The following is a 25,331-nucleotide window of genomic DNA, read 5'->3' as shown; positions in this document are numbered from 1 at the left end:
ATGCTTAATGAGATAATCGACTTTGACATCATATATGCATTTTTATTAAATTCCAGGGGTTTAAAGCTACAAGACACCCCTGCAACCACCCTAAGCAGGGGACTGAATGTGTTTGTTGTCAGTCTCTGTGGGAGTCTGACTGTTAGTCTCACCTACTCTGTCGTTAACTACATAAATTCAAAAATAAGAGGCAACAGTGAGACAAAGCTGGAAAATGCACAGCGGACTCTCCTACAGATCATAAAGCAGAGTGATTAACGTGACACATCTTGCCACCTGATGAAGTGCGTCTGGTTAAATCAATACGCTGTAAATAAAGATACTTGTGTTCGTATGGACACAGCTCAGGGAGGGGAGGGACTTCAGAGACGCTGTAAATTTGTGCTATTTAGACTCTAAACCTGTCTCGGGTTATATTGTTCCTTCAAATTTTTGCCTTTTTGTCCTCTAATTGGCTCTCGGGGGGAAGCCATTTTGAATCAGTTTTAATTACATCATAAAAGAATTTGCTGCTGCGGCAAAGTTCACCGTGTGGGCTTGCTGAAATATGAACACTGTTGATCATGTGTTTCCCCTCCCAGACGAAACACCCACAATGCAGTGTCGTGTGCTGATTGGGCTCCATGTTGTGTTGCTGAGGACAACACAGACAAAAAACTAGACAAACTGGTGTATTTAACAGCCACAAGGGTTAGACCAATTTATGGAGCCAATATTTGGCTTTTATTAAACATCCGAAATTGGCCAGTTAGTGTGATCTACCTCTGGTATCATGGAAACTTCTCTCTTGACTATAACAATAGTCTTGAAACATGCAGTAACATTTAATCACCTTTGCCAATAATAGGCTTAGCAGAGGGTTTAAATGTTGCATGACGCTTTAAATTAGGGTCATTCTGAATTCCATGTTTGGGGCTTCGAAACTTCAGTGACAATTACCCATAAATATTCAAAGCTTCAATGGGAGGGAGGAGTTGAAAGGGGAACAACGCAAGCTATCATCTATCTTTACTAAATCCTTTTCTCAAACTTGTAGCTCTGAGTCTAATGAGACAGGAAGACAGGAAGGGAAAACATCGGTCACCGTCTATTCCATCTCCGCCTCCAAAGTCAACTTGATGAGCGCGCATGTAGGGAGGGTCAAGCTCATGCTCGTCACAGCCTTATGCTTGTCGGATGATACTTGTGCACATGGAGAAGAAGATGATTTTCTGTACTCTCATCTCCAACACATTCTCGCACCTAAACAACAGAAGAGATCAATTGCCAGTTACTACCAAAACAACATGTATTACCAGTGGAGAGGCAGCGACAGGTTGAACCAGACCTTAACTATGTTACGTAGGTCACAGTCACATGATACTGGATAAGCCAATCAGAATGCCCCATACAGTACATCCACATTGTTACTGACTTTTTTCTGTTTAAAAATCTTCAGAAAGAGCACACATCTCCAAAATATTGTCACATAACAATGTACTATACTATATAGGGAGAACAGTTCATAACTGGGAGAACAATCTCACTATAAAGTCCATAAGGCCCTATTGGAGTATTATTGGTTTATTAATGGTATAGTGTTTCAGCCACCAATCCAGCATAGCCCCTCCTTCAAATGTGGACTTTCTCACTCCTTAAAAATATATTATACCTAGTCAAGTGAAACCTTTGAGTCATATTGAAATTGAAAGTTTTCTTTTTGGTGTAACACACAGCTGCCTTTGTCGCTGTCCACCCTTGTCTGTATACTTTGTTGTTGTTGTCGTCACTACTGCCTTGCATTGTGGATATTTATGCCAGCATAGTGTCCAGTCCTTGCATACTGTAATATTTCTCTGGAAATGTTTTGCACCTTGTGACTATTGGTTTCATACTCAGGTTGCAAAGATACTAAAAAATGACACATACTCTTTTACTGTGCTAAAAAAGTAACATATTGAATTTCAGATGCATCCATTCAATTTTGACAGAAAGTTGAAACAGAAAACCGGTGGCAATGAAAAAATCTGGCAGTGTTAAAAAAAAAACAAAAAAACTATAACTGAAGAAAGACGGTCATGAACAAATCTGAATATTGTCATTGAAAGACACACCAGAATATGAAAAAATATCAAAATAAAATGAGAATTTTAATGTCTTTGTTTTACTTTTTAGCGAAACTTTTTTCAGCACTACACTAATACTTGCTTCATTGCCAATTAAACTTTTTCCAATACAAGTGCCAAATTAGTTTCCTTTTTCAATTCAGGGTGTGTTTTCAATGCCAAATTTTATTTTCTGTGCCAAAGTTTAATGTCACTGCTCTGGCCCCATATCTTCTTCTTTCAGCATTCAAATACTTAATTGGACGTTGATTTCCATGGCAGCTGTAGAAGCTTTGAAGCATTCAGGTCAGCCTCACTCCAGATGATGCTTTAAATGCTTTTCCATCCTAGTCTGACAGGATTTTCAGCGATTAAAAGTTTTGGCATGAAAATGAAAAAGTGAACAATTAGAAGAAATATCATGAATTTGCCCAAGAAGTTCAGTTCACCTTTCACAAAAAGAAATAGGCCATATGTGATCAAAACAACACATAAATGTGTAAAGCCACATTGCAGCCCACAGGTCAATACAGCATTGTATATCACTTGATGTAATTTGAGTAACGGATAAAATGCAATGAATTTGTCATTACAGTTGGGTCAATCAAGTCCTAACAGAAACCCTCATTATACATCCATCCAGTTAATATGCATGTAACCATTAAAGAAATTAATCATGTGATACAGAATATTGATTAAAATGGTTTTATTATGACAGATAGGATGATTTACAAGCTTCAACCAATGGCTCTGTAGATCTGTAACCATAGAAACGCAATTAAAAATGATAATTCATTTAGCCCCCAACTATCAGTCTAGGATTTGAATAAATTAAAGTGATATTATAAAAATGTTGTATAATTATGTCCACTGTCAGGTGTGTCTCTGCGGTAACCAGGCAGTTAAAAGGGCCTGAGAAACACATTTTGACAAGGGTGGAGAATTGGGAAGGGATGGTAGGGGCATGTCCCTTCCAATATTGAACAATTACATTATGGCCTGAGCAATAATTTGGATGAAAAAAAATTAAAACATAACCACTGTTGTCAGTCAGTGTCTGGTCAATGTTAGTGAGATTCAGAATGGTAACAAAGCACCTCTGCTAATTATAGACACAAAACAATGCATAGTGAAGAAGAGTGCATGCTTCCCCTCATTATGCCTGACATCGGTTTGGTCCGCTAAGTAGTTATAGTCCAGGGTATCTTTTTTTTTATATATATAATTAAGTATTAAGAATAACTATATAGAAATAGTTGATTGTCTCACTGATGGTCTTGTTTGCTTATGTAGGTCTGATAGAGACATCAATCATAAACTGAGACTGTTTCATAACCAGTAATATAAAATTAAAAATGACTAAATGATTTAAGATATTCTAAATATTGTTGCTAATGGGTAAATGGGAAAAATTAAGAATAGTAACGATTATCAGAATTGTTGTTGAAAATTATTCTGTTCATCCATTAATTGTTGTAAGATGACCAAACACTGACATTTTGTACATAAATGGACTAAAACATCCATAAAACTAGGTCTATAAAAACAGCACTGTGCAGAACATATTTAGCTCCGCCTCAGTGCTTCCTGCTTTATAGTATCTGTCTGCCCTCTCTGCGTTCACATTCAGGCATGTTTGTGTTTGCCTCCCACCAGCAGCACTGTCAGTATCCCCAGGCCAGGTACCGAAGCACTTTAATAATCTGCACACATTTATGAGTCTGTGTCCGAGCTCATAGATCAGTGTCAGCGCGCCGACCTACGAGAATATCAGTCAGATCAGATACAGACTAATGAAGGCCTGCTCGCATTACCTCCGCCGTCAATCAAACACACCGTTAGTTAATCATCAGCATCTCTCTCATTAAGAAACACAGATACCCGCAGAGATTCAGCCCAGGTCTTCTGCTGCAGTCACTGCCCTTGTTGGCTGATATATGTGATGTATGGTTTCACATATAGAGGATGTGACAGGCGACTTTTATTATTGTGTTCCTCACAGTTACGCTGCATGCAGTGATATGATGTGTTTATCCAGTATTTCATAGAAAGAATTGGGTGATTAGAGTTTATTATCTTATTCAAGGGCACATTGATCTGATGTACTGATTACTAATGTATTGATCGTCATATAGGATTGAACATATAATTCGCTAGTTTTACGTCCTCTTCATGATGAATTGTAATCACTTTTAGGGATGGGAATTAATAAGATTTTATTGATACTAATGCTATCATTGATTCTGCTTATCGGTCTGATTCTGAGAGCTAGCTGTAGCAACAGTCTTCCTGTCATCATCTAAAATGGATGAAATGAGAGACTATTTGCACAGCATTCATTCCCATCAATCTGCTAAGCCTGCCTGTGTGGCATTAATATTATTATAACAGGATATTTACCCTTGGTAATGGATTTGCTGCTCATATGGGAAGCAGTGGTATTCATGCGTACTGTCAAACACATGACATTCCTAGACTTTAAGCCCATTTTGCTTAGAAAGATGTTTCAGATTATTGCTGGTGTCTCCACCCATCTACCCATGGATTGGGTGTCTCCACCCACCCCATCATTTTCAAGACATTACAGCTAGCACTGTTGCCATCTTTCTTCGTGAAATGAAGCCACACTTGGGACCTTTTCCTCCTGTCCGCCACGACTCCTTGTTGCAAGCGTCCAGCAGTGTAGATGCATGAGTTTGACGTCATTGTTTTTCAGTGCGACTGTCAGAAAAACATGCTGGTATCGATAAAAAGAAATGAGAGGCTCTGAGGCATGTAATTCCAGTGGCTCAGATAATTTGGAAACTGTTCTCAATGGTTCCAGCTCAATTCTCATCTGTCTCTTTAGTGATCCCTCAGTTTTCATTAGTAAAACTTTGAATTTTATTAGTGATTTATGACTAAATATCTACACAACTGACAAAAAAGTGACATTCTCATCAGTCTCAAATGTTAAAATGAGAAAACACTAAAACTAAGATGGTGAACATGGTATATAGGCCAACCTGCTTGACATCAGCCTGTTAGCATTGTCATTGTTAGTATGCTGATGTTAGTATTTGGCTCAAAGCATTTCTGCACAGGTTTCAGAACTTTTTGAAATGTCTTTAAAATCAAAGTGATGTTCTATATACTAGAAATGTTCAAATATAAAACGAAATTAAGTAGTCTTAACTGTCATCACAGGTTTATTGGTACACCATTGTCACTGGCCTTTGCAGTTCTTCTCTAACACAGAATGAGTAAAATAGTAGTTCTACATTTAGAACAGCATTGTGTTTGTACTTGTCTCCTGCATGAAGCGGTACAGTCATTCACTTGTGGCTCACTGAAGTTCCTGCTGGGTGTTGTGTAGAGAAGGCGTGGAGGAAAACTTGATGTCAACATTTCATTGTGTTCACGTATTCAGACAGAAAGTGACAGTTTGCTCAGATGTATGAATGAAGACATTGCGTTTGCTGCTGAGGCACTGACTGGCATACTTGGCAAAACTTTCTCTAAAGTTTGTGTTTATCCAGGGACGGCCTGCTGAGCATGCAGGCTGTGTTTCATCGACATCCTGGAAGCTAGCCAGTGTAACAGCAATTGGAGGTTAACTGTCATGTGGTAGAAAAGTTGTACTCATTTACTATTCTTACCCAGATGTTTGCTACCAGTCTGCAGGATTTCAACAAGCTGCTTTGGCTCAAAAAACACTTCTACCTTTACAACTGTGGTTTTGTTGTGCTTTCAGCATAACAAAGCAAGTCTTTACTGACTGAAGGTCAGAACACATTAATCCCATTTTCTGTTGCCTGAATCCACCCCTTACACTCACATTTGCTCATTAAGCAAATAGTGGCCATTTTGCTTTTGTGTTTTGCAGCTTTTGAAATTTCAAGTAGGACACAGAGAGCCAAAATAATAAGCATTATAAAGAAGACAATTTCTTTCAAGACACGATTCCCAAGCCTTTCATGACAAACATGATTATTATGGTTCTGCACTGACTCAAAAATGGCAAACTAATCTGTAGTTGCAGACATTTCTCTTTTCACTTATCAAAGATTAATTATTTCTCTTGACAAAGGTTTGGATGGTCCCTTCCTGATGCCCCATCACAGGTGGTTTTACACTATGTAACAACTTAAACCACACAATTTGACTGTCTGGCTGTCTTAATTACCCTTACCCTGACTTCCTGTATGTGACATCAATGTGTGAAGGTCCCCCACAGGTTTAGAAACCAAGGACTGCCCATTAGTCAGTCGAATTTAATGAAGTTTTTTGCAGTAAATCATTGTCAACACTACAGCTGAACATAATTTAAGACTGAGTCCAACTTGCAGAGGTTGTTTCACTAAATAGAAAAGTTTGCCTTGCTTGATTGTATTTGTATCCACCCTTGATGGTTTGGTCTCTGATAACAGACAAATAATGATGCTGTCACTAAATGAAGGTGAACACACTGGTGGGATTTGAATCATAGCAGTCAAATGTAGCAGCAATAAAACATACAATACATTAAGTCTTTACATAAATGCAGTTGGTACTTTCTGCCCTGCATTCATCAAAGTGAAGCAGTTTTACAAATCAAGTGTTGCATTTTCTTTGAAGGCTGCAGGATGAGCAGGGTAACAGCAGCTGCAGTTACACAGACAATATTTCTAAATCTGGTTAGAGATTCAATTTAAATGTTTGCTTGGATGCTAAATAAAATGAGATGAGATGTAAGATGTAAGTTTACATGCCCCATCATTTCATATGAATATAACTTTTTTGACATCTGCAAAGTGTGCTTTAAAGTATCTGATCTGCATGAAAAATAGAAGAGAAGTAAAGTGTTAAACATTTCTAGTAGCGTTCTGTTCTAGTAGTCAATTGTTTGGAGGATTTTGGATTTTGACCAACTTGTTGTTTGAAGCCATTCGGTCTTTGAGGCATTCAACAATCCTTAAATCATTGAAGGGTTCCAACAAAAAAGTTGTATCAGCCACAGATCAGTTCTCTTCTGATTGAGGTGTTGAAATGAGGCATTTTTTAGTAAAATATAATTCATCCATAAAAATGCAGCTAGTGTTCACTTTGATGGGTTTGATTCTTCATTATGTTCTGGTTATGAGATGGGTCAGGCGAAATTTGTCCACGAAATGCCTTGCATTATGTCATGTTATGACACTGCTTGTTCCTGACTGCATGACAGCACTGATTGGTCTCTCCCTCCTGCAGGAGCTCTGTCGGCAGCGTATGGCAGTCAAACCACCAACTGAGCGTCCAGAGCCAATTTCCTCCAGGATCAACAGTGTGTCATCTCAGTTCAGCGATGGCGGTCCGGCTGTCAGCCCCTCAGCACGGAGCAGCATCTCCTCCTGGAGCGAAGAGCCCGCCCACTCAAACATGGACATCTCCACCGGTCACATGATACTGGTGAGTTTCCTATTGAGTCACTTTATTGTAAACTTCACACCAAACAATCATCAAGACATCAAGATATCAGCTTAAATGTTCATGACGTGTTGAAGACATTAGAAAATGTGTAACTGATGGATTTGAAGGACACATTCAAAGACTTGGAGGAGGATTGAGGGCTGTCTTTCAATTTTGCACAAAATCCTGGGATGACTAATGATTTTAGGTATTTTTGCCCAGACTGAATCAGTGGGACTGATGATAGCGTGTAAATCTAATCCACCCACTTCCCATATTGCACATCCAGACTTGTTGAAAGGGACTGTATTAAAATCAGACTCGTATGAAATGCTGAAAAGGAAAGCACATATTGAAGGAAGAGTTTCACTGCTGAATGCCTAACAGAACAAACTGTTTACTCAGTTCATTCTAACCTGGTTCCAGTCCACAGAATCACTCACAACATCTGCAGTTTTTTAGCAATTCAAATAGACTTTGTGTTGAGCTCAACAGGTCATCCAACTTTACAAACGAGGAAAAATATATTTTTTATGCGAAGGCAGAGTTTAAGTAGGTTACATTACTCATGTGATGTAACAGGCGGTTAACATGAAACGGTTTATCTCGCTCTTTTACTACTCTGCCACAATAACCATGCCCATTAGATGTCACTGTCTAACCATAAATGCAAATATAGGTCGCAATAAGCCGCTTACACAGATGATCCATACGGCTGTTTTTTGGTAAGGACAGGCTGGCTTAGCTCATTGATGACTACGGCTGATTGATGACTAAATTAAAATAGCAATAGAGTACTCTATTCAGTACAGCTGTCCAAGTCATGGACTGAATGCAGGTCGACTGGAGAAGTTTTGATACTATTTGGTACTGGTCTATTTCAGTTGATACTTTAAACTTACTGAGCACTGATACCCAGCACTATGATGACTGTTTCTCCTGCTGGAAAACAACCGAGCCAATCAGAGCTGTGTAGGCGGAATCAAGAATGGGACCATAATCGCTGTGCACTAGAGGCAGAAAAATTGCTACAACCATGAAAAATTGTGGCTCAAAATGGCCACAAAAATGGTATTTAGCTTGGATGAGATGAATGCAGTGAATCTTAACTCGCCATATTTCTTTGAACATCGTGAAAAACATTAAGATAATAGCTCCCAGGAACCATTACCTTCTGTGCTGATTTAAAATTACATTTGCAGGATGAATATGTCTCTCAATACTAAATATTTAGGGCAAAGAAAAACAAAATGCCTCCCTAATCCCAAACAGAAATTGGTTCAAAATAATTACGTGAAACAAAATGCTGATTCAGTCTGATTATCAGGTTCATCTCTCAATAACAAGCATTTTACTAAATACTGTTTTAAAGTGAGCTTTTTTTTGGGTCCAATGGTAATTTTGCAAGAGAACGTAAACCTGTTTTTAAATGGTGAATTTGCTCTATGAAAAGAAAAATCACATAGGCGCTGTTATATTCCTGCCCTGACATTCCTACAGTATTTTTTACCTTTGTGGTCGGTTGTCTGTCTTTCCAAACTGCTACCAGAGATTTTCTATGCTTCCGTCATTTTTTCTTTTATCCAAAACATCCCATCACCTGCCTCTCTTACCCCTTAAAACCATTTATCTCTTTCAAAACCATTGGAACCACAGTGTTTTCCTTCCATGCCTCTGTCTCGTCTACATTTCTGCATATATCACTCTTTTCTCTCTCTCACACACACAAACGCACGCATTTCTCTCTTTCCTCTCATTTCACTCCCTCCCTCATCTTTCTCCCCGTGTCTTTTTTTTGTATGTGTACATCTCATTACACCCACAGTTTCTATAAGCAGGCTTCTTACCCTCTTCTATCCTGCAGATGAAAATCTCTATTGAACCTCAGTTGCATTCTGTCGAGCGCCGTCGTAATTGCGATATATAGCTATTCACTTCAACCACCCACCACCCTCAGCACCACCTACTCATCCCAACCCCCCACCTCCACCCCCGCCTATCTCCCTCTCTCTCTCCCCATACATTATGAAGCTGCCGGCAAGATGTGACAGAGCGGGCTTTTTGATGTGTTCAATAGGCACAAAGATACTAATTACCCCTGAGATTTGCACCAGAGTTGTGTTCAGGAGAAATGACTCCCTTTGCAGCCCTGCGCCTCTGCAGAGAGCTGCTCTGTTGTTTTTACACAAACGCACAATCCTGCTAAAGTGTTTCTTTGGCATGTGGTGCATGTGTTTGATGCGCCGCGGTCACATGTGGATGAAAATAGATTTGAAACTGTGAAGTCTGAATGTCTTCAGGTACATTCGCTTTGTCTTCACCAGACAAACCCATCTCAGCAGAGGCAGCGCCACTTGAGAGGATGAAATGAAAGTTTTGCTCATGTTTTGTTATGTATTCATTTGGTGTGTGGGCCAGCCTGGTCAGAAGATTACTGCATTTGGTATATTATAGACAATAATATGTAAATGGTGTGAGGGAAGGAGAGAGTCCATTTGATGTAGCCATGATGATTAATAACATTTTGTGTAGGTGATGGAGATGATTATCTCCTTGAATGCTGATATTCCACTTAAATCCTCTCCAAAGTTGCTTCAGAGTTCTAAGAGACATTTCCCACTCTGTAAAACAACGGACCTCATGCAAGAAACTGTTTGTATAAGTGTTCCAATTCAGATTTAAAAGCCCTCTTAACTGTACAAACTTGTCACAAATTGCTCTTTTCAGCCTGATGAATGCCACCTGTTCCTGAGGAAGAGCACATTTCATCACTAGCATAATTGTCGCCTCTAAAATTGCCATATAAGACTTTGTGTTCTGCTCCTTTTTTTTATTCAGAAGACTGAAAAGTAAAAGGAATAATTTCACATCATAGCACTTCGTGTCCTGCTGTCAGAGATCAGCAGAAGAACACCACAAATTTAGCAGTGTTAGTTTTAGAGGACCCTGACTTCTGTGACTTCTTTTTCTACAATTAGTCACTATATGTAACATAAAATACATGTAACATAAAATAATGTTATTTTTGGTACATTTGTTTGTAGTGGTCTCTTCCAAATAAACAAAACTCAGGTAAATACAAAAAATTAAACAGGCCTTTACAAATAAAAAGGAGACTTTTAACATTTGTTTCTTTTACATTCTACTAGTTTCTTTGTTTTATTGCTTGATGGAATCTTTCAGCTGCTTCCTGCACATGATTCTGTTAATTGGCTGGAGAGGTGCAGTTTATTTGCTCCTGTATTCTTCTTGCCAACCTTTCACCTATAGGTGGCATTGCTTTCTAAAACAGGAAACAAAAAAAGCTCGTACAGACCCAAAGCAATTAGAAAACACTAATGCTACAGTTGCTCAAATATTCAAATGCTAGATGAAACAGCTTTTCAAGAGCGTCTAGTTTCCATATCATGGCGTATTTCAGAGTGAAATGGCATAAGCAGGTGGGACTGGGTTTGATTATGAATTTGATCAGACATGTGGGAGTGTCACAATCCAGCGTACCTTGCTGTTGCTGGCTAGCTAACTAATGAACTGTAGCTCTGCAAGTTGGACATTGACTGATGAGTGGATATCATGATAGAAATGGCTGAAACTGGTTGGTTCAGTCTTACATCAGTGCCATATTTTGTTTTTCCATTTCATCTTGACTTAAAACAAGATGCAAATATTGACTCCTTCCTAAAAGGAAACAAATTGAAACAGTTTGGGAATACCTGACTTGTTGGATGAATCCAAGTTTAGATCCAATGTGCTGCATTTTACCCAGTATAAGTGCTGTACATTGAACTACAGTATAGTATATGGGGGATGTTGTATGTAGATGAAATTGTCTGGGAGAAGGAGGCAGAGACAGCAAGTGAGAAGCATTAGAGCCTGATTTGGGTTAATGTTTTATTATCTATACCAGTGATTATGATCAATATGAGAAAGGGAAAGATTTGCATCCGACTGTAGTTACATTAAATGGCCAAACCATTACAGGGTAATGTGATCCAATTGTACATGACATAAACTTCTGCCTTGGTCTTCTTCTGCTACATCCTGTGACTCAGCAGTGATGAGAAGCAAATGGCATATTCAACTCCACGTTAAATAAAAAAGGAATGAGCAGTGAGGAATCGCGAGCCGTTTGTCAGTCACAGGCTGCTCATCATTACAGAAAGTGATAACGTGTGATTCTTAGTTAATGACAGGGAGCTGTGAACTTTTAGCTGCCATTTTTTTTTCCTTTTAATTTTTAGCAGCTGCTGCAATTTTGCTCTGAGAGAAGAGAAAGAGGGGAAAGGGAGATACTGTACATACGCACTGAGCTGTTAGTGTGTTTCAGCACCTTGGACAGCTCCACACATACAGTGAAGATAAACGGCAGCTCTGATTGGTCCAGATCGTCCCCGTCCTCCCACAGCAGAAATATTAGACAGCCGAGGGAAAGTTACATAATGCCATTGTCATGTGGAAACCATGTATCTCCAAAATGTCAGTTCTTCAACCTTGTTTTTCACTGGACTTTTATGTATTTCCACTGGGGTTTGGTACCTTTTAGAAGGTCACATTGGGTTTTTGCTTCCAGAAGGACATATAAAACTTCTGCTGAAGTGAAAAGATGGAAAGAAGTAAAATTGGAGTTATGAGGTTTTCACAAAGCAGTGACAATCTGGGAAATTGCTATTTAATGTCTTTTACCGCCCACCAACCATCCTCTTTAGTGAGGGTTTTATGGATTTGCAGCCACTATCGTCTTTTCATCTTCTCTCCATCTTTCATTCATTAGTTTTCCTGCATCTTATTGCTAATATTATGTTTTTTTTTTTTTTTGTAATTTCTTGCACTTTTCTGTTCTGTTCCTTTCCTTTATTGCTTTATTTTTCCTTCCATTGCTTCTGTATTATCCATATTTTTCTTTTTTACTGTTTACTCATCCTACTTTTCTTGCCTTTATTTTTTTACCCTTTCATCTTTCTTTGAATTTTTCTCTCACTGTTTTTCTTTTAAATTCTCTTTTTCCTTTTCTTGTTTCTTCCCTATCTGTCATTTCTCTTCCCATAATTTGGAACGATGCCTTTTTGTTACTGCTCATATTTTTCTTTTGCCATTCTAGCTGTCAGCTTTACAAAAATATTCACACTTACAAGGGAGCTCATTCCAGATTCACATCATGATGTCAACTAGAGACCAAGCAGAATTTCATTCCAACAAAACCAGGACCCAGTTGACACATTTGGGGGAAAGTTGGAGCCGAGGGATTTTTTTTTTTCAGAGAGGCATCACAGTATGAGACCGAATCCATCATAAAGCGTGACGAGCGCAGCCTGCCATGGAAAAGCAAATATTTCATCTAACGCCCTGTCACGCACTTGAGTGAGGCAACTGTTGAACGATTAATAAAAATCAGAGAAAGGAATATCGTGATCGCTGATGAGCTGCAGTGCCCCACCTCTCCCACCAACCCTCCTACCTCCCAAAAAATTAATTGCCTCTCGTAAAACCCGAGCAAATTCCATGTCATCATCCACCCACTGATTTTAATTTGAGGAGAAACAGCTTTCACCATCTTATCTAAGTTAATGTATTACTTGATCCCATGTGACTGGGACCGAACCACCGCCACCACCACCTCCTCCCCCTACATCCTCTTTGCTTGTGTCTTAAGAGGATTAGTCGACTCTATATATAAAGCACATTATCTTGTCTTTTGTTGCTGGCCAAGTAAGTGTTATAGATTATACTGCAGCGAGAGCCTCCATCGAGATTAACCGTGCTAGTGGGAATTTGTTGTGGTTGTGGTTTTCGTAGCTCACCGGCGGGCCAGCTGGGATGTGATCTGTAGAGTTGGGAGGTCGCAGGGCAATGGCTGGAGGATGAACGGGCCTCAGGAAATGGATGTTAAATCACTCTAATGTGGTCAGATGAGGAGGAGGAAGCATTCAGCTGCAGAGAAGTTCGACTCATGTATCAGGATGATGTCAGCTTTTAGCTAAAAATAAGACAGCAGCTTCTGATACGATGGATAGCTGCAGACTGATTGATTACTGATTTGTTGTAGAGTTCATAAATGGGAAGACCTGAGCCTGAACTGATTCATGCAAGTCATGCTGATGCAATATTTTGTTCAGACAAAAATAGCATAAAATAATTATTACAGGAATGAGAGACTTTGGGAAATACTCGATGCTTTAATTTGAAATTTATTGCATGTTAATATTAAATTTCTCAACAAAGTAATCATAATTAATGTACTCCAAACACCATGGATTTCAATTTTAAAACGTCTCTACTGTCTCTGAAAATCTAGCATAAAGACAGGAAAAAACTCAGAGAAGACTCATTTGTACTGTGACTATTTGCTGATAGATGTCAAGAATTATTTTCTTTTTTTTTCATTATTGAAGATTTTATTGATACCATTGCCAATTCCCATATTGATTCCTGATCAATTACACTCGAGCTGTCTGTAGCCTGAGAGCTAGCTGCAACAGCCTGTCATCATCTGAAAATGGATGAAATTAGAGAACATTTGAACAGAATTTATATTCACTTAGGTTTTCATAGTCAAAGAAAGATTCTGCTAAGCCTGTCTGCGTGACGCTAATAGGACATTTACTCTCGATAACGGACATGCTGCTTGGTTGGGAAGCAGCGGCACTCATGCATGGAGTGTTAAATCAAAAGCATTTCTGGAATTTAAGCTCATGTTGCATAGAAGGATTTTTCAGCATATTGCTGGTGTTTCCACCATTATTTCCAATTATAATTTAACAGACATTTCAAGGAACATCATCTTTCTTAATGAAATGGAGCCACAGTTTGGTTTCATCCTTTCCACCATAACTCCTTCTTGTTGCAGATTTCCAGCAATGTAGACACATCAGTTTGACAAGATAATTTTGTGAATGTCATAAAATCTTGCAAGCATTGATAAAAGGAACTGATCATCTAAGGGCTGAATATCATTAAAAAAAAACTACAATACAAGTACCAATACCAGTACATTTAAAGTGCCAACACCAATTGAGTACTTAATTCAGTATCTTGTATGATGTCAAGTACACCACACTCAACTTCACCACATAACAGACTACCCTTAGCTGTAGTAGCGGTCCAATCACAGGCTCCATACAAATAGTATTTTTTTCAACAATATTTTCTAAAAAGAATGGAATGCTGGCATTGTTGGACTGGAGAGGTTTCAATACTACTTGGAACTTGGTTATTTCAGTCAATACTTTAAAAGCACTGAGTATCAATACCCATCCCTAAGTCATTTCATGTGTATTCCAGTGGATTGGACAATTTGGAACAGGTTCTCAATGGTTTTGGTTCTCAATTCCAACTCTGAAAACACAGTTACACTCCTTTTGTATCATCAATCTATACAGACCCTTTACTAAAGTAAATGCGTCAGCGCCATAATGCAAAAATACTCCACTATGAGTATTTCTGATGCATTAACAAGTAAGCAGCATTGTAATTGTGAAGCTTGTTAATGTGGACCTTTATAAATTGTCTGATATTTGATTTCATTGATCAGTCTTAAACGGCACACTCCTGTACTCCTGAAGTGGAGTTACAAGTACAGTATTTCCCATTTAGAGGAGCAAATACTCCAATAAAGTACAGTTTCCTTAACAGCACTTGATGAATATACTCGGCCACCACTGGCCCGTCCTCGCTGAGTACCCCAGTGTGATGTCTCTGACCCTCTTCCCCTCTCCCTTTTACTTGCTGTCGATCCAAAATGGCCGCTGCATTACATCACCTCCCATGTGGCCTGCTTTCATGCTGCTATTTCCTACAGGTGCTCAGATGATGCGTCAGAGCCACAATGGCGGCTCGGGCAGAGTCTTATGGCGTAGCGGTTTTTATTGAGCACCTTTGGCAGCTGTAAGCCCCCCCGCAGTAAGGGGATTATTCAGTGTTTGGCCGACACATGGTGATCTCAGCACCTCCTGATTGGATTGCAGTAATCCCTTTACACAGCCACAAAACCCTATTACTCTGGCATTAGAGAGCAGAGAGAGGGTAGGGGGTAGAGGGTGGTGGGGGGCATCTGATGTAGGACAGTGTGTGTGCGCACAAGTGTGTATGTGTCTTGTAGGACGGTGAATTTCTCTGTGTATTTTTAATTTACTGTATGTAGAATATTTTCAGGTCATGTGTTTTCTGTGATCGTGTATGCTTGTTGTTTGTACATTTTTGTGTGTATACATCCTTTTTGTGGCTTCATTTGTGTGTATGTGAGTGTGTGCTTGTGTGTATTTTGTGCAGCTTCTATGGAACTGTGTATACATTTGTGGCTTTGCTTTTTGTGTGTCTTTGCAGTGTTTATGTGTGAGTATGTGCAGGTTGACTGTGAGTTTTTTGTGTGTGACCTTATAAAAACCTTTATGTGTGGATTGTGCTTTAGATGTGTGTATGTGCATTTCCTTTATGTTTGTTTCCTCTGTGTGTGTGTACGTCTGTGTGTGTGTGTGTCTTTTGAAGGATGATTCGAACCCCCTGCTGTTGATAAGTGACTTTGTGCAGGTGGAGGGTCCTGTTACAGCATTATATAATGATATAATAGAGAGCTGATACTACAACAAGGAAAGGCTAGTGTTACACTGTGTGTATGTTATGTATGCCTGTGTGTGTGTGTGTGTGTGTGTGTTTTCAGATATATGCAATTCATCTGTGAAAAGGTGAAACCAACGCTGAGCCTGTTAGCTCACTAAAACACAACGTTTAGATATTACTTGGATCTTGGTCAGGTCAGAATGTTTGAACAATGGAAACCACACCCATATTTAAGCAAGATTACACAAAAGGATGAGCTTCACTGACATTATTAGCATGACAGTGATGCTGACTACATCGCTGTCATGCTGATACTGACAATAAAGTTTAGCCTTAAATTGCAATTATACAACAAGTTACCACGAAAATTAAAGATGTAATCAAATTGTATTCACAGTCTGGCAATTCATTGTGTAAGTAAAGAAAGGAAAAACTTTTTGCTAGTGTCTGTATTTCCCTGGAAACACACAGGGTCTGTCTTAGGGCATTGAATCGATTGCAACTGGACTGGTAAAAGTCACCAGCACAGCCGAGGTGTCTGAATAGTTTTACCAGTCCAGTTGCGATCGATTCAATGCCCTAAGATAACTATGACCTGGATGAATGAGAATATTCACAGGCACACAGGGTCTGACTGATAACTGAAAAGTCAGTCACATCAGTAGCACCCCTATGTACTGTAACCTAGTTTACTACTGCAGCTGGTCCTTAGTAGCAACCAGAGATGTTTTCTAGTACATGATGTATCAGCCAGCTTAGTTGAGCTAACGTTAATACTTTCTAGAGATTTTGGGATTTCTGAAATTGAAAAAATATCACTTGAACGATAGAAAATGTTTTGTTAGCTCTATTGCTGTAACTAAGATATCTGCTGATTTTTTTCTCATGGAGGGGTTTAGCTACTATATCTGTGAACTTTACATATATTTTGAAGCTAGTAACAAGGTTTCTCAGACACGCAAACTCACCAGCACAGCCGAGGTGTCTGAATAGTTTCTATGTGATCCAAGCATTCTCATAACTCCAGAGTACTGTAAAGTCCAAAAGCCTAACTGTATTGGAAAAAATGTTTGTCGTTGTTTAGCCTTTCAAAAATATACTTACTGTATATATTTGCTGTCACAAAAATGTTTTCTCCTTGACTTGCCACACACAAGGGAGGAGCGCACCCAAGGAGGCGGTGTAGCAGCCATCTAACAACACCAGAAATTACATTCACTAAGGAAAATTGTATGTTGTATGTTGTATTTTAGAGCAAATGTTTTATCTCATACTTTTAAATCAGAGTTCAAAGTTTGAAAGTCTGGAAAGTGGAACATGTGAGGTTCGACACATTGTCATTAGTAAAGACATTGCCTTCTTTCTGACAGCGAAGCTTGCTAATAGACTAACAGATAACAAACTTGACCAGCTGCATGTTTGTAGAGTTTGTTGAGTGTGCATGCGCGTGTATGATAAAAACACATTCAGACTCTTTTCCATTATCTTCCGCTGGCTGGACGTCTGGCCATGCTCTACCTTCCATTTTTAACAAACTCCTCTCATTTTAGCAGAAAGCCATTAGGCCTTTTTTGGAAGCTAATTCTGATTAAGATCGGCCCCATTTGTAACTGCCACCATAAATCATCGCCGGAGCCATTTAAAGAACCACACCAGCTCATTTCATTCCCCTCATCCATTACAAACGATTGCACCATCCATATTTTGTGTGCATGGGCCGCTGCTTTTCAAGGCTATCTAAAAAAACAAAGCTACACCGGCCACCATCAGATTATGGTTAACCTGTTTGCGTGAGGGTGAAAAATTCACACGCTTCTTGTTATAGTCTCACGTTGATCAACATCACATTGTCTTCTTAATTATAAATATTGCATTGAGGGAACTGGCTAGGCTGAATCTGGCTATCATTAGACTGATACACGCTCTGATAAAAATGGCTTTGGTATAGCTAATATAATGAGGACAACATTCATACAGGAACTCATACATGTTTGAATCCCCTCCCTCTTCTTGGTCATGAAACATTCTTTGGAAATGGTATCAAAGAGTGTGACGAAGTTTAGAAAGATGTGGAATCTGAAACAGGGGCTCATAGTGGACCTAAACTCCTCCCATCTGGTGCTTTAAGCGGGTTAAAACACTGTTATCTTGGTTTTCTTTTTCATATGAGTGGAGCAACAGATGGGTGGGATTTGTCACTTAGGACAACACAGTCAGTGGCAATCACAGGAAAGAGCCCTTGTATGTATTTGGTCGGCTTTTCTTTGATTGACAAAGTAACTGTTACCTGCTGCATGTGGTGCTCCTCTTAGATAAAAAAAATGCCTGACAGACAGTTTAGAGAAGTCTGTTAAGTTACAGTCAAAATCACAGGCTATATGTGAAGTTTTGTTACTGACAAATCAATTGAAACCCTTTTGTTCAAGGGGCAAAGCCTGTCCATCTGGTCCTTCTGGCAGATACAGAGAGGCTTAACCAAAGATGAACACAGGATCCCCAAAAATGAACATACACCAGTGCATGTTGTTAATGAAACAAGTGTAGAAATATCACATACAGACATCCAACCCCAACAATAAAAATGTACAAAGCTTTGCTGTATTTCCAGTTCTGTTTTCTCACCTCCTCTCCTCCTCTCTCTCTTCTCCTTCAGTCCTACATGGAGGATCACCTGAAGAACAAAGACCGCCTGGAGAAGGAGTGGGAGGCGCTGTGCGCCTATCAGGCAGAACCCAACGCCTGCACCATCGGCATGAAGGATGGCAACGCCAAGAAGAATCGCTCCACTGCTGTTGTGGCATGTAAGCAATGAACTCTGGCAATTTTGTTTCTTTTCTTAGCTCACTCTTTTTCCTAGTTGGTGGTGATGGTGATTAGTGGGCGAGCTTTAGCAAAGATTGGAGTAACCAAAAAGTGATCAACTAATTGGACTATTATTTCAATAGCTACTGTTGCTATGTCTGTTCCTTGCATGAGGCCTTGGTTTCAGAGGGGACTTCGATTTTTTTGTCACATCCTCTGACTTTAGACCTTAAAAGATTCCTTAGTGTTTTTTTGATCATAAAAATTGAAAGAATTTCAGAATAAGACATTAGCATCTGCAGCCAAATCAAAAATATCAGTACTGACCTCCAGAGTGTCTACAGATTTTTATACCTAGGACCATCATTTGAGTAATCTTTTTTCAAAGATAGGCCTTGTTTACATTTGTGTTTTAAAATTACGTTTTGGTGGACAGCTGTGACACATTGCCACCGTTGTGTCTAACATGTGTCTCCAAGATGTCCAGCTGATCATTTGTGGGCAGATTCCACCACTGCAACCTGCACTGTGAGGACAAAGGGTCCCCTGCATATTAATCCCTCAGTCTGTCACCAGACAAGCGCCAGATTTGTTTTGAATGGAGTGGCTAAAACAACAAAATGTTTAATAGCATGTAATAATCTAATGTAAGTAACATAATAATATACATGTACGGGCTATTCCAACTGTTGAGATTGATAAGACAAAGTAAATTATGACTCACTACATGGGCAATCTGTCACCAAAACAATCACCACATCCTACATTAATAATATATTTTCTTGTTATATCTTTGTCAGGGACTCATCATGACATATTAGCATTTACTCTACATATGTGATCAAATGCATCCAAAACCACCTTGGCAAGTGGTTTTAATGGTCCAGTCACAGTGTGTCTTGGTGGTGCAGGCACCAAATTTGCAGGCATGAAAAATGAAACCATTGTGGGAGTGACAAAAACTGCAAGTCCACAAATGGCCACTTCAGACTGGCTCCAATGAAAAGACGCCCATATTAAAAGGCAATCCAACTTTACAGTATAAATAAATATGTTTAGTTAGCTAGGTAGCAGCTTCATTCTGGCACCTCAGCTCTACCTCTGTGCCCATTTTTGGATTAACCAGGAGTTAGTCAAGTCAGGAACTACCAAGATGGCAATGGGCAGAGCCAACACAGTGTGAGCTTCACAATGGCTTGTCAGAAATGGGTGATGTCAAGTACGTTCCGTCCACTATTTACTATACAGTCTATGGTTTACATTGGTACAAGGTTTTTAGTGCTGCCCAAGTAGTTAGGTTTAGATATCTGCAAAAACTACATGAGCAATGGAAAACTGGATCATGTGGTCTTCAAGGAATGGAACTGTAAATCAATTGTGTCAGTGAGACTGCAACTGGAAAGTTGAGTATATAATGTCTTTATTCAACTGTCCTATAATCTACGTATTTATTTCCTATATTGTCAAACTACTAGCTATTATTAACATGTTCAGACCTAAAGAGCACCACATTTAGCATAATATCAGACAAGTAATGGACAAATAAATGAAAAGGAAAGACATCGGTATCTCCTTCTCAGTGATGGAGCAAAGAAAAACCTTAATTTCTTAGGAGAACAAGAATTCAGCTGATATAACCCCCAAAGTCAGTCCTCCAAACACAGTGGCATTACACTCACCACCTCTCCACAACACTCCCCGTATATTCTGAGCCCAGCCTCTATTATCAGAAACCAGGAGCAGATGCAGTGAGCAGAAGGGTTGTAAATTAGTTTTCTATTAAAGCTCTCCTGCACCGACCTCATCAATGATTAAAATTTCTAAGCTTCTGTGGAAATAGCCCATCTAAAAAAGTGCTGTCCCATTCTCTCCACCGGGCCTGAGCTTAATGAAATCCAGGTTGTCAGCAGGGAAAGCAGTTTGTCAGGAATAAATTGTGCTTCCTATTTGAGGCACCACTGGCTTCTCCGAGAAAATTCCAGGACCACTATCACTGGAGACTTCTGGAGAGTTTGCTCACAAGAGTGAAAATTTACAAACTAGGACAATTTGCCCCCCTCCAAAAAGTTTCAGTGGAACAGGGATGATGGAAAGCAGTTCCTTCAAAAAATGAAAGAAATTTGTCCATCTCAAAATTTAATGTTTTAGGGTGGTTTCACACTTAAAGGTCCAGTTCCTGAATCCAGCCAATGCAAAGATGATACATCTTAATTTTTCAGGTACAATTCGAACAACCCAGAAATTGGTTCAACAGTCAAATTGCTACCTGGATATTGTACATCATGGAGAATGGAGAACCATCAGGTTCTGTTCATGTTGGTGTTGATCTGGAGCGGATATCAGCAGACTGTACAGGACTGGACATATGAATAACTTGTAAGCCAGAGGGTATCAAATTATTTAATAAGACAGGCCCTTCTCACTTCGTCGTGTGTCCAGATTTGTCTCCCACCAGTCCACATTTTGACAGAAAATGAGCTCATTTTAATCAACTGACACATACAATGGTACTCTTCTGTGGCTGGTTTGAATGGTGTTCATTAATCACTCCAGAGTTCACTTGACAGCCTTCCAAGCAGACCATGGAGTGGTTGTTTTTGGCCACACCAGAGTTCAAGTCCGACATTCACACCAACTCAAACAAATTGTACCAAGGCGGTAAACACTGAGCATGTGAACCCACCCTCAATTCAGTTTTTGATATACACTGGATGCATACTGACATCATAACTTACATTTACTCTTCCTGAAGGGTCAAGGTCTACCCAGAACCATTTGCTTCTGAAGAACCATTGTTTAAAGAAAGGGTTCATCAAGGGTTCTTTGTAAGATAAAGGGTTCCTTTAAGAATGCTTTTCATTCATAGTACCCTTTTTGAAAGAAAGAGTTCTTCAAGGGTTGTTGAAGGCTCCTTCTTTGTTAAGGGTTCTTTGTACTATAATATAAAAAGGTTCTAGATAGATAGAACCCATTGGATGCATTCTTGTTAGCACCCTAAGATGGTGGAGAGGTTCTGGATAGAACTCCTAGATGACCCTTTTCCATCAAATTAGCTATATTTCTTGAATGGGTTCTGTTCATTTCCACCAGCTTTGAGTGAAAGCCTTGAATGGTGTGGTATTGGAAGAAGCGCCCTCTTGACATAAAGTCAGAGATCACTGGCTAAATTCTCTGAGAAAAATCAAAGAACATCAGGGAATTTCTCAACCAAGTCACTTGGTGGTTTTTATTCTGAGCTGAAAACAACCTTGACATACCAGAAGGTAGTAAAGTCTTTAGGTCATGGAAACTTACTTAGTTACTTGCGGAAATTTGCACTAAGGCTACAGTGAGTCCTATCACACTCAATAGATATGAAATACCTAAATTACAATGCATGTAATATAGCTGCTGAGCACTTGCATTCCTGAGACAAAATATGCTGAATTCTTCCATTTTTGTTCCAGATGATCACTCCCGAATCACCTTGAAGGTGGAGAACAGCCAAGGCAACTCTGATTACATCAATGCCAGCCCGATCGTAAGTACCTCCTCTGCATTCTAACTCTATGCTTTGCACCGCCGCTTCGCCAGGCTCCCACAGTCCCCATGGGGCGTCACGGGAACAAAGGCAGCCTACCGTTGTACAATATAAATTTTGATGCAACGCTTGCTTAGCTTCAGCGGCAGCCCCACGCTAGTGTGTATGTTCTGCACCATGAATATTAATGAATGTTTTACAGCAAACACCCCGGGCGAGTATTCGCTTGGGGAAGGCGTGGGAAAGGACATGCGCACGGCTCACGGCTCGCTTCTCGTTTGTGAAAACAAAATTGATCTGTGGGGTCTTGGGAAATGATTGTTTTTGACCTTGGGTTATGCTAATTTGACACTAGTTTGTGTTTACTGTTACGGTGCGCTCAACTTGCCGAGGCCTTTCCTTGGCGCAGCACAGATTTAAGCAGCAAAACAGCCTGTAGGAAGGAGAAGGGGGGGAAGAAAGAGCCATGTGCATTCAGTAAGTGAGTGTATCAATTTGGAAACCAGTGTTGGAATAGTAGGTTTATGTTTCCCTTAAGGCAGATACAGTGGTATTCCATTAAAAGCAACAGAAACGCTATGCATTTCAAATCTGGGCGTCACACCAAGAAGTGGCTCAGTGCGTGCACTTGTGTGTGTGTGTGCTAGAGAGAGACACAGACAGAGAGAGTGAGAGGGAATCAAAACTACACAGGAACAAAGGAACAACCTTGTCAAATGCCACAAACACACAAATGCAATACCAGCTACACCACATGTACCCACGCATGCACACGAACACACATTGGAAAATACACTTTGATGCAAGCATGCACAGACTCACAGACCTATACACACACAGGCATGCATGCTCACCCACACTCATATAATATACATACAGTGCAGACACCCACAGACACACTCTCAAACATGAACACACATTTGGCAGACTCTGTCATGCATACATTCACCCCTCCCCTCCCACACACACACATTAAAGAATGAATGCATACACATGTACGGTACACACTGAGGTTATTTAAGGAACCTCCTCTGCTGACAATTTGATTTCCCTCAACCGCCCTCACCCACGCTTCGAAGGAATGAAGATGAGCAAAGACAAGATGTTTGCGATCTTGCTCCAGCTGAATGTCAATAACTATAAAACTTATTAATAAATGTTTTGGTCAACTGTTCAAAACATATTCTTATTTTGTTTCTCTAGAGTAGAAAGATTGTCAGCAAGTATGTAGCTACTATTATGCTAGTTTTCTTTTTATCTTAAAACATTGCAATGCAGGAAAAAAGTTATTATTTTCCCTGAAAATAGACTTTGATGCAGTTGCCGTTGGTCAGATGGCACAGCAGGTAGTCTGCAGTTTATATTACATTCAAGTTTTTGTTTTGTTAGTTCAAGACTTCAAACAAAGTGATCACACGGAGAGGATGACTTAATAAGTTGCATTTATTGCATAAAAATAAACCATGTAATCTATGTCCTTTGCCAAACATTAGCACATCATGACCACAGTGTGCATGATTCATTGCCGTACTTAATCTTCCTTGGCTTGGACAGCCAGATTCATTTTGCGACTGGTTCATCTTCAGTTGGACTGGTGTGTGTTTATGCTAGCTTTTTTAACATTTCTTTATTTGGCCATATGGAGGCTTCTGACCCTTCCCAGTTTATGCAGTGACTGGTTTTGGTTACTTTCATAATTCTATGATCAGAGAGCAATAGGACTTTTCTTGCCTTGCATTGTAACAAGCAACACAATGTCCTCTCTTTCTTGAAGTACCATATGATTGGTTGCAATCCCTCGTGAGTCACTTTTCTTTCTCATACTTCAATCAGGTGCTGCCAATGTCCTAGTTCACACAGCGTGACTGGTAGTTTTGTAGACATGAATTACTCAAGAACCAACCCAACTGTTTTGAGCGTGTGATGGGTGCCAAACTAAAAAAAAAATCACAAAATAGCAAATGAAGTTGTCAGCATTTGCAAATGAAGTATTTAACACGTTTAATGTTGCACAACAACAGAAAAAAAAAGAATGAACTGAATTATACAGCAAAGAGCTCTCACATACACAGATAATGTAAGATCAGTTAGAATGCTGAACAAAACCAACATCACTTCACTACCATTTGATGTGGGGCTTTAAAGCAGTACAGCTGTGTAGTAGGTAAAAAAAAAAAAATTCAAAAGAATGAGTGGATGAATGGTTTTAATCCACCAGATGTTGTTTTCTGTGCTAGCTAAAGTAAGGGTGACATGAATTAGCTAAATTACATAATTAAAGCCTTGCAAAGCTGTCCTAAATGTTACATGCTCAGTTTCTCATTAAATATTTGGGTGGAAAGCACCCACTAAGATTTAATTGGCACCAGCAGCTGGAGCTTGAACCAACCAGCAAGCTATGGAGGGTGTTAGATGATGATAGTTTTATGGGGTGAGGTCATTATTACCATAACATCCAACTCCCAGTATGGAGGATGAGGGAGTGTCCTTTTGTTCAGTCCTCGCCCTCTGACCTCAGCATGGTTAGATCAGCCACCACTTTAGCTCTCTGTGTGAAAGGTTCACACAAGCTCCTTCACTATTACTTTAAGGAATCAAGTAATGAGGACTGCTGTATTTTGAAAAAAAAAACTTTTTAGACCAGTCATCTTTTTTTTCCAGTTTGAAAAGCCAAAGCAACATCCGATGACAGAACAGCAAGTTACACATTCACCCTCTCAGGTTTGGTTCTTGCTGATCCAGTTACCTAAGGCCCTGTTAACACCTGGCATTACCTTGCATCCTAGGTGTTTCCATCATAAGTGGACAGCTCTAAGTATGTTAGTTCACACCTGGCATTAGAATACATCTCCATGTGTGTCTTCAGTGACCACTTGTGGCAAGATTTGTTTGTTCAATTGACAGTTTATTTGAAAGTACAGTACATAGTTGCAACACCAGTACATGTACAATTAAAACAGCATCAA

General features: G+C 39.5%; 1 protein-coding gene across 1 annotated transcript in view; it reads left to right on the top strand.

The window, feature by feature from the left end:
• LOC146318071 (receptor-type tyrosine-protein phosphatase N2-like) overlaps nucleotides 1-25,331 on the top strand; it is a 299,017-nt gene that overhangs the window by 229,955 nt on the left and 43,731 nt on the right. The window contains exons 14-16 of the mRNA XM_084731518.1: nucleotides 7,293-7,490; nucleotides 18,697-18,844; nucleotides 22,292-22,365. Coding sequence (XP_084587644.1) covers nucleotides 7,293-7,490; nucleotides 18,697-18,844; nucleotides 22,292-22,365 — 420 coding nt within the window. The remainder of the gene's footprint in view (nucleotides 1-7,292; nucleotides 7,491-18,696; nucleotides 18,845-22,291; nucleotides 22,366-25,331) is intronic.

Source organism: Lutjanus erythropterus, chromosome 12 (assembly GCF_056507025.1).
Source record: "Lutjanus erythropterus isolate fLutEry1 chromosome 12, fLutEry1.hap2, whole genome shotgun sequence".
NCBI lineage: Eukaryota > Metazoa > Chordata > Actinopteri > Lutjaniformes > Lutjanidae > Lutjanus > Lutjanus erythropterus.
This window is presented reverse-complemented; position numbering and strand designations above follow the sequence as displayed.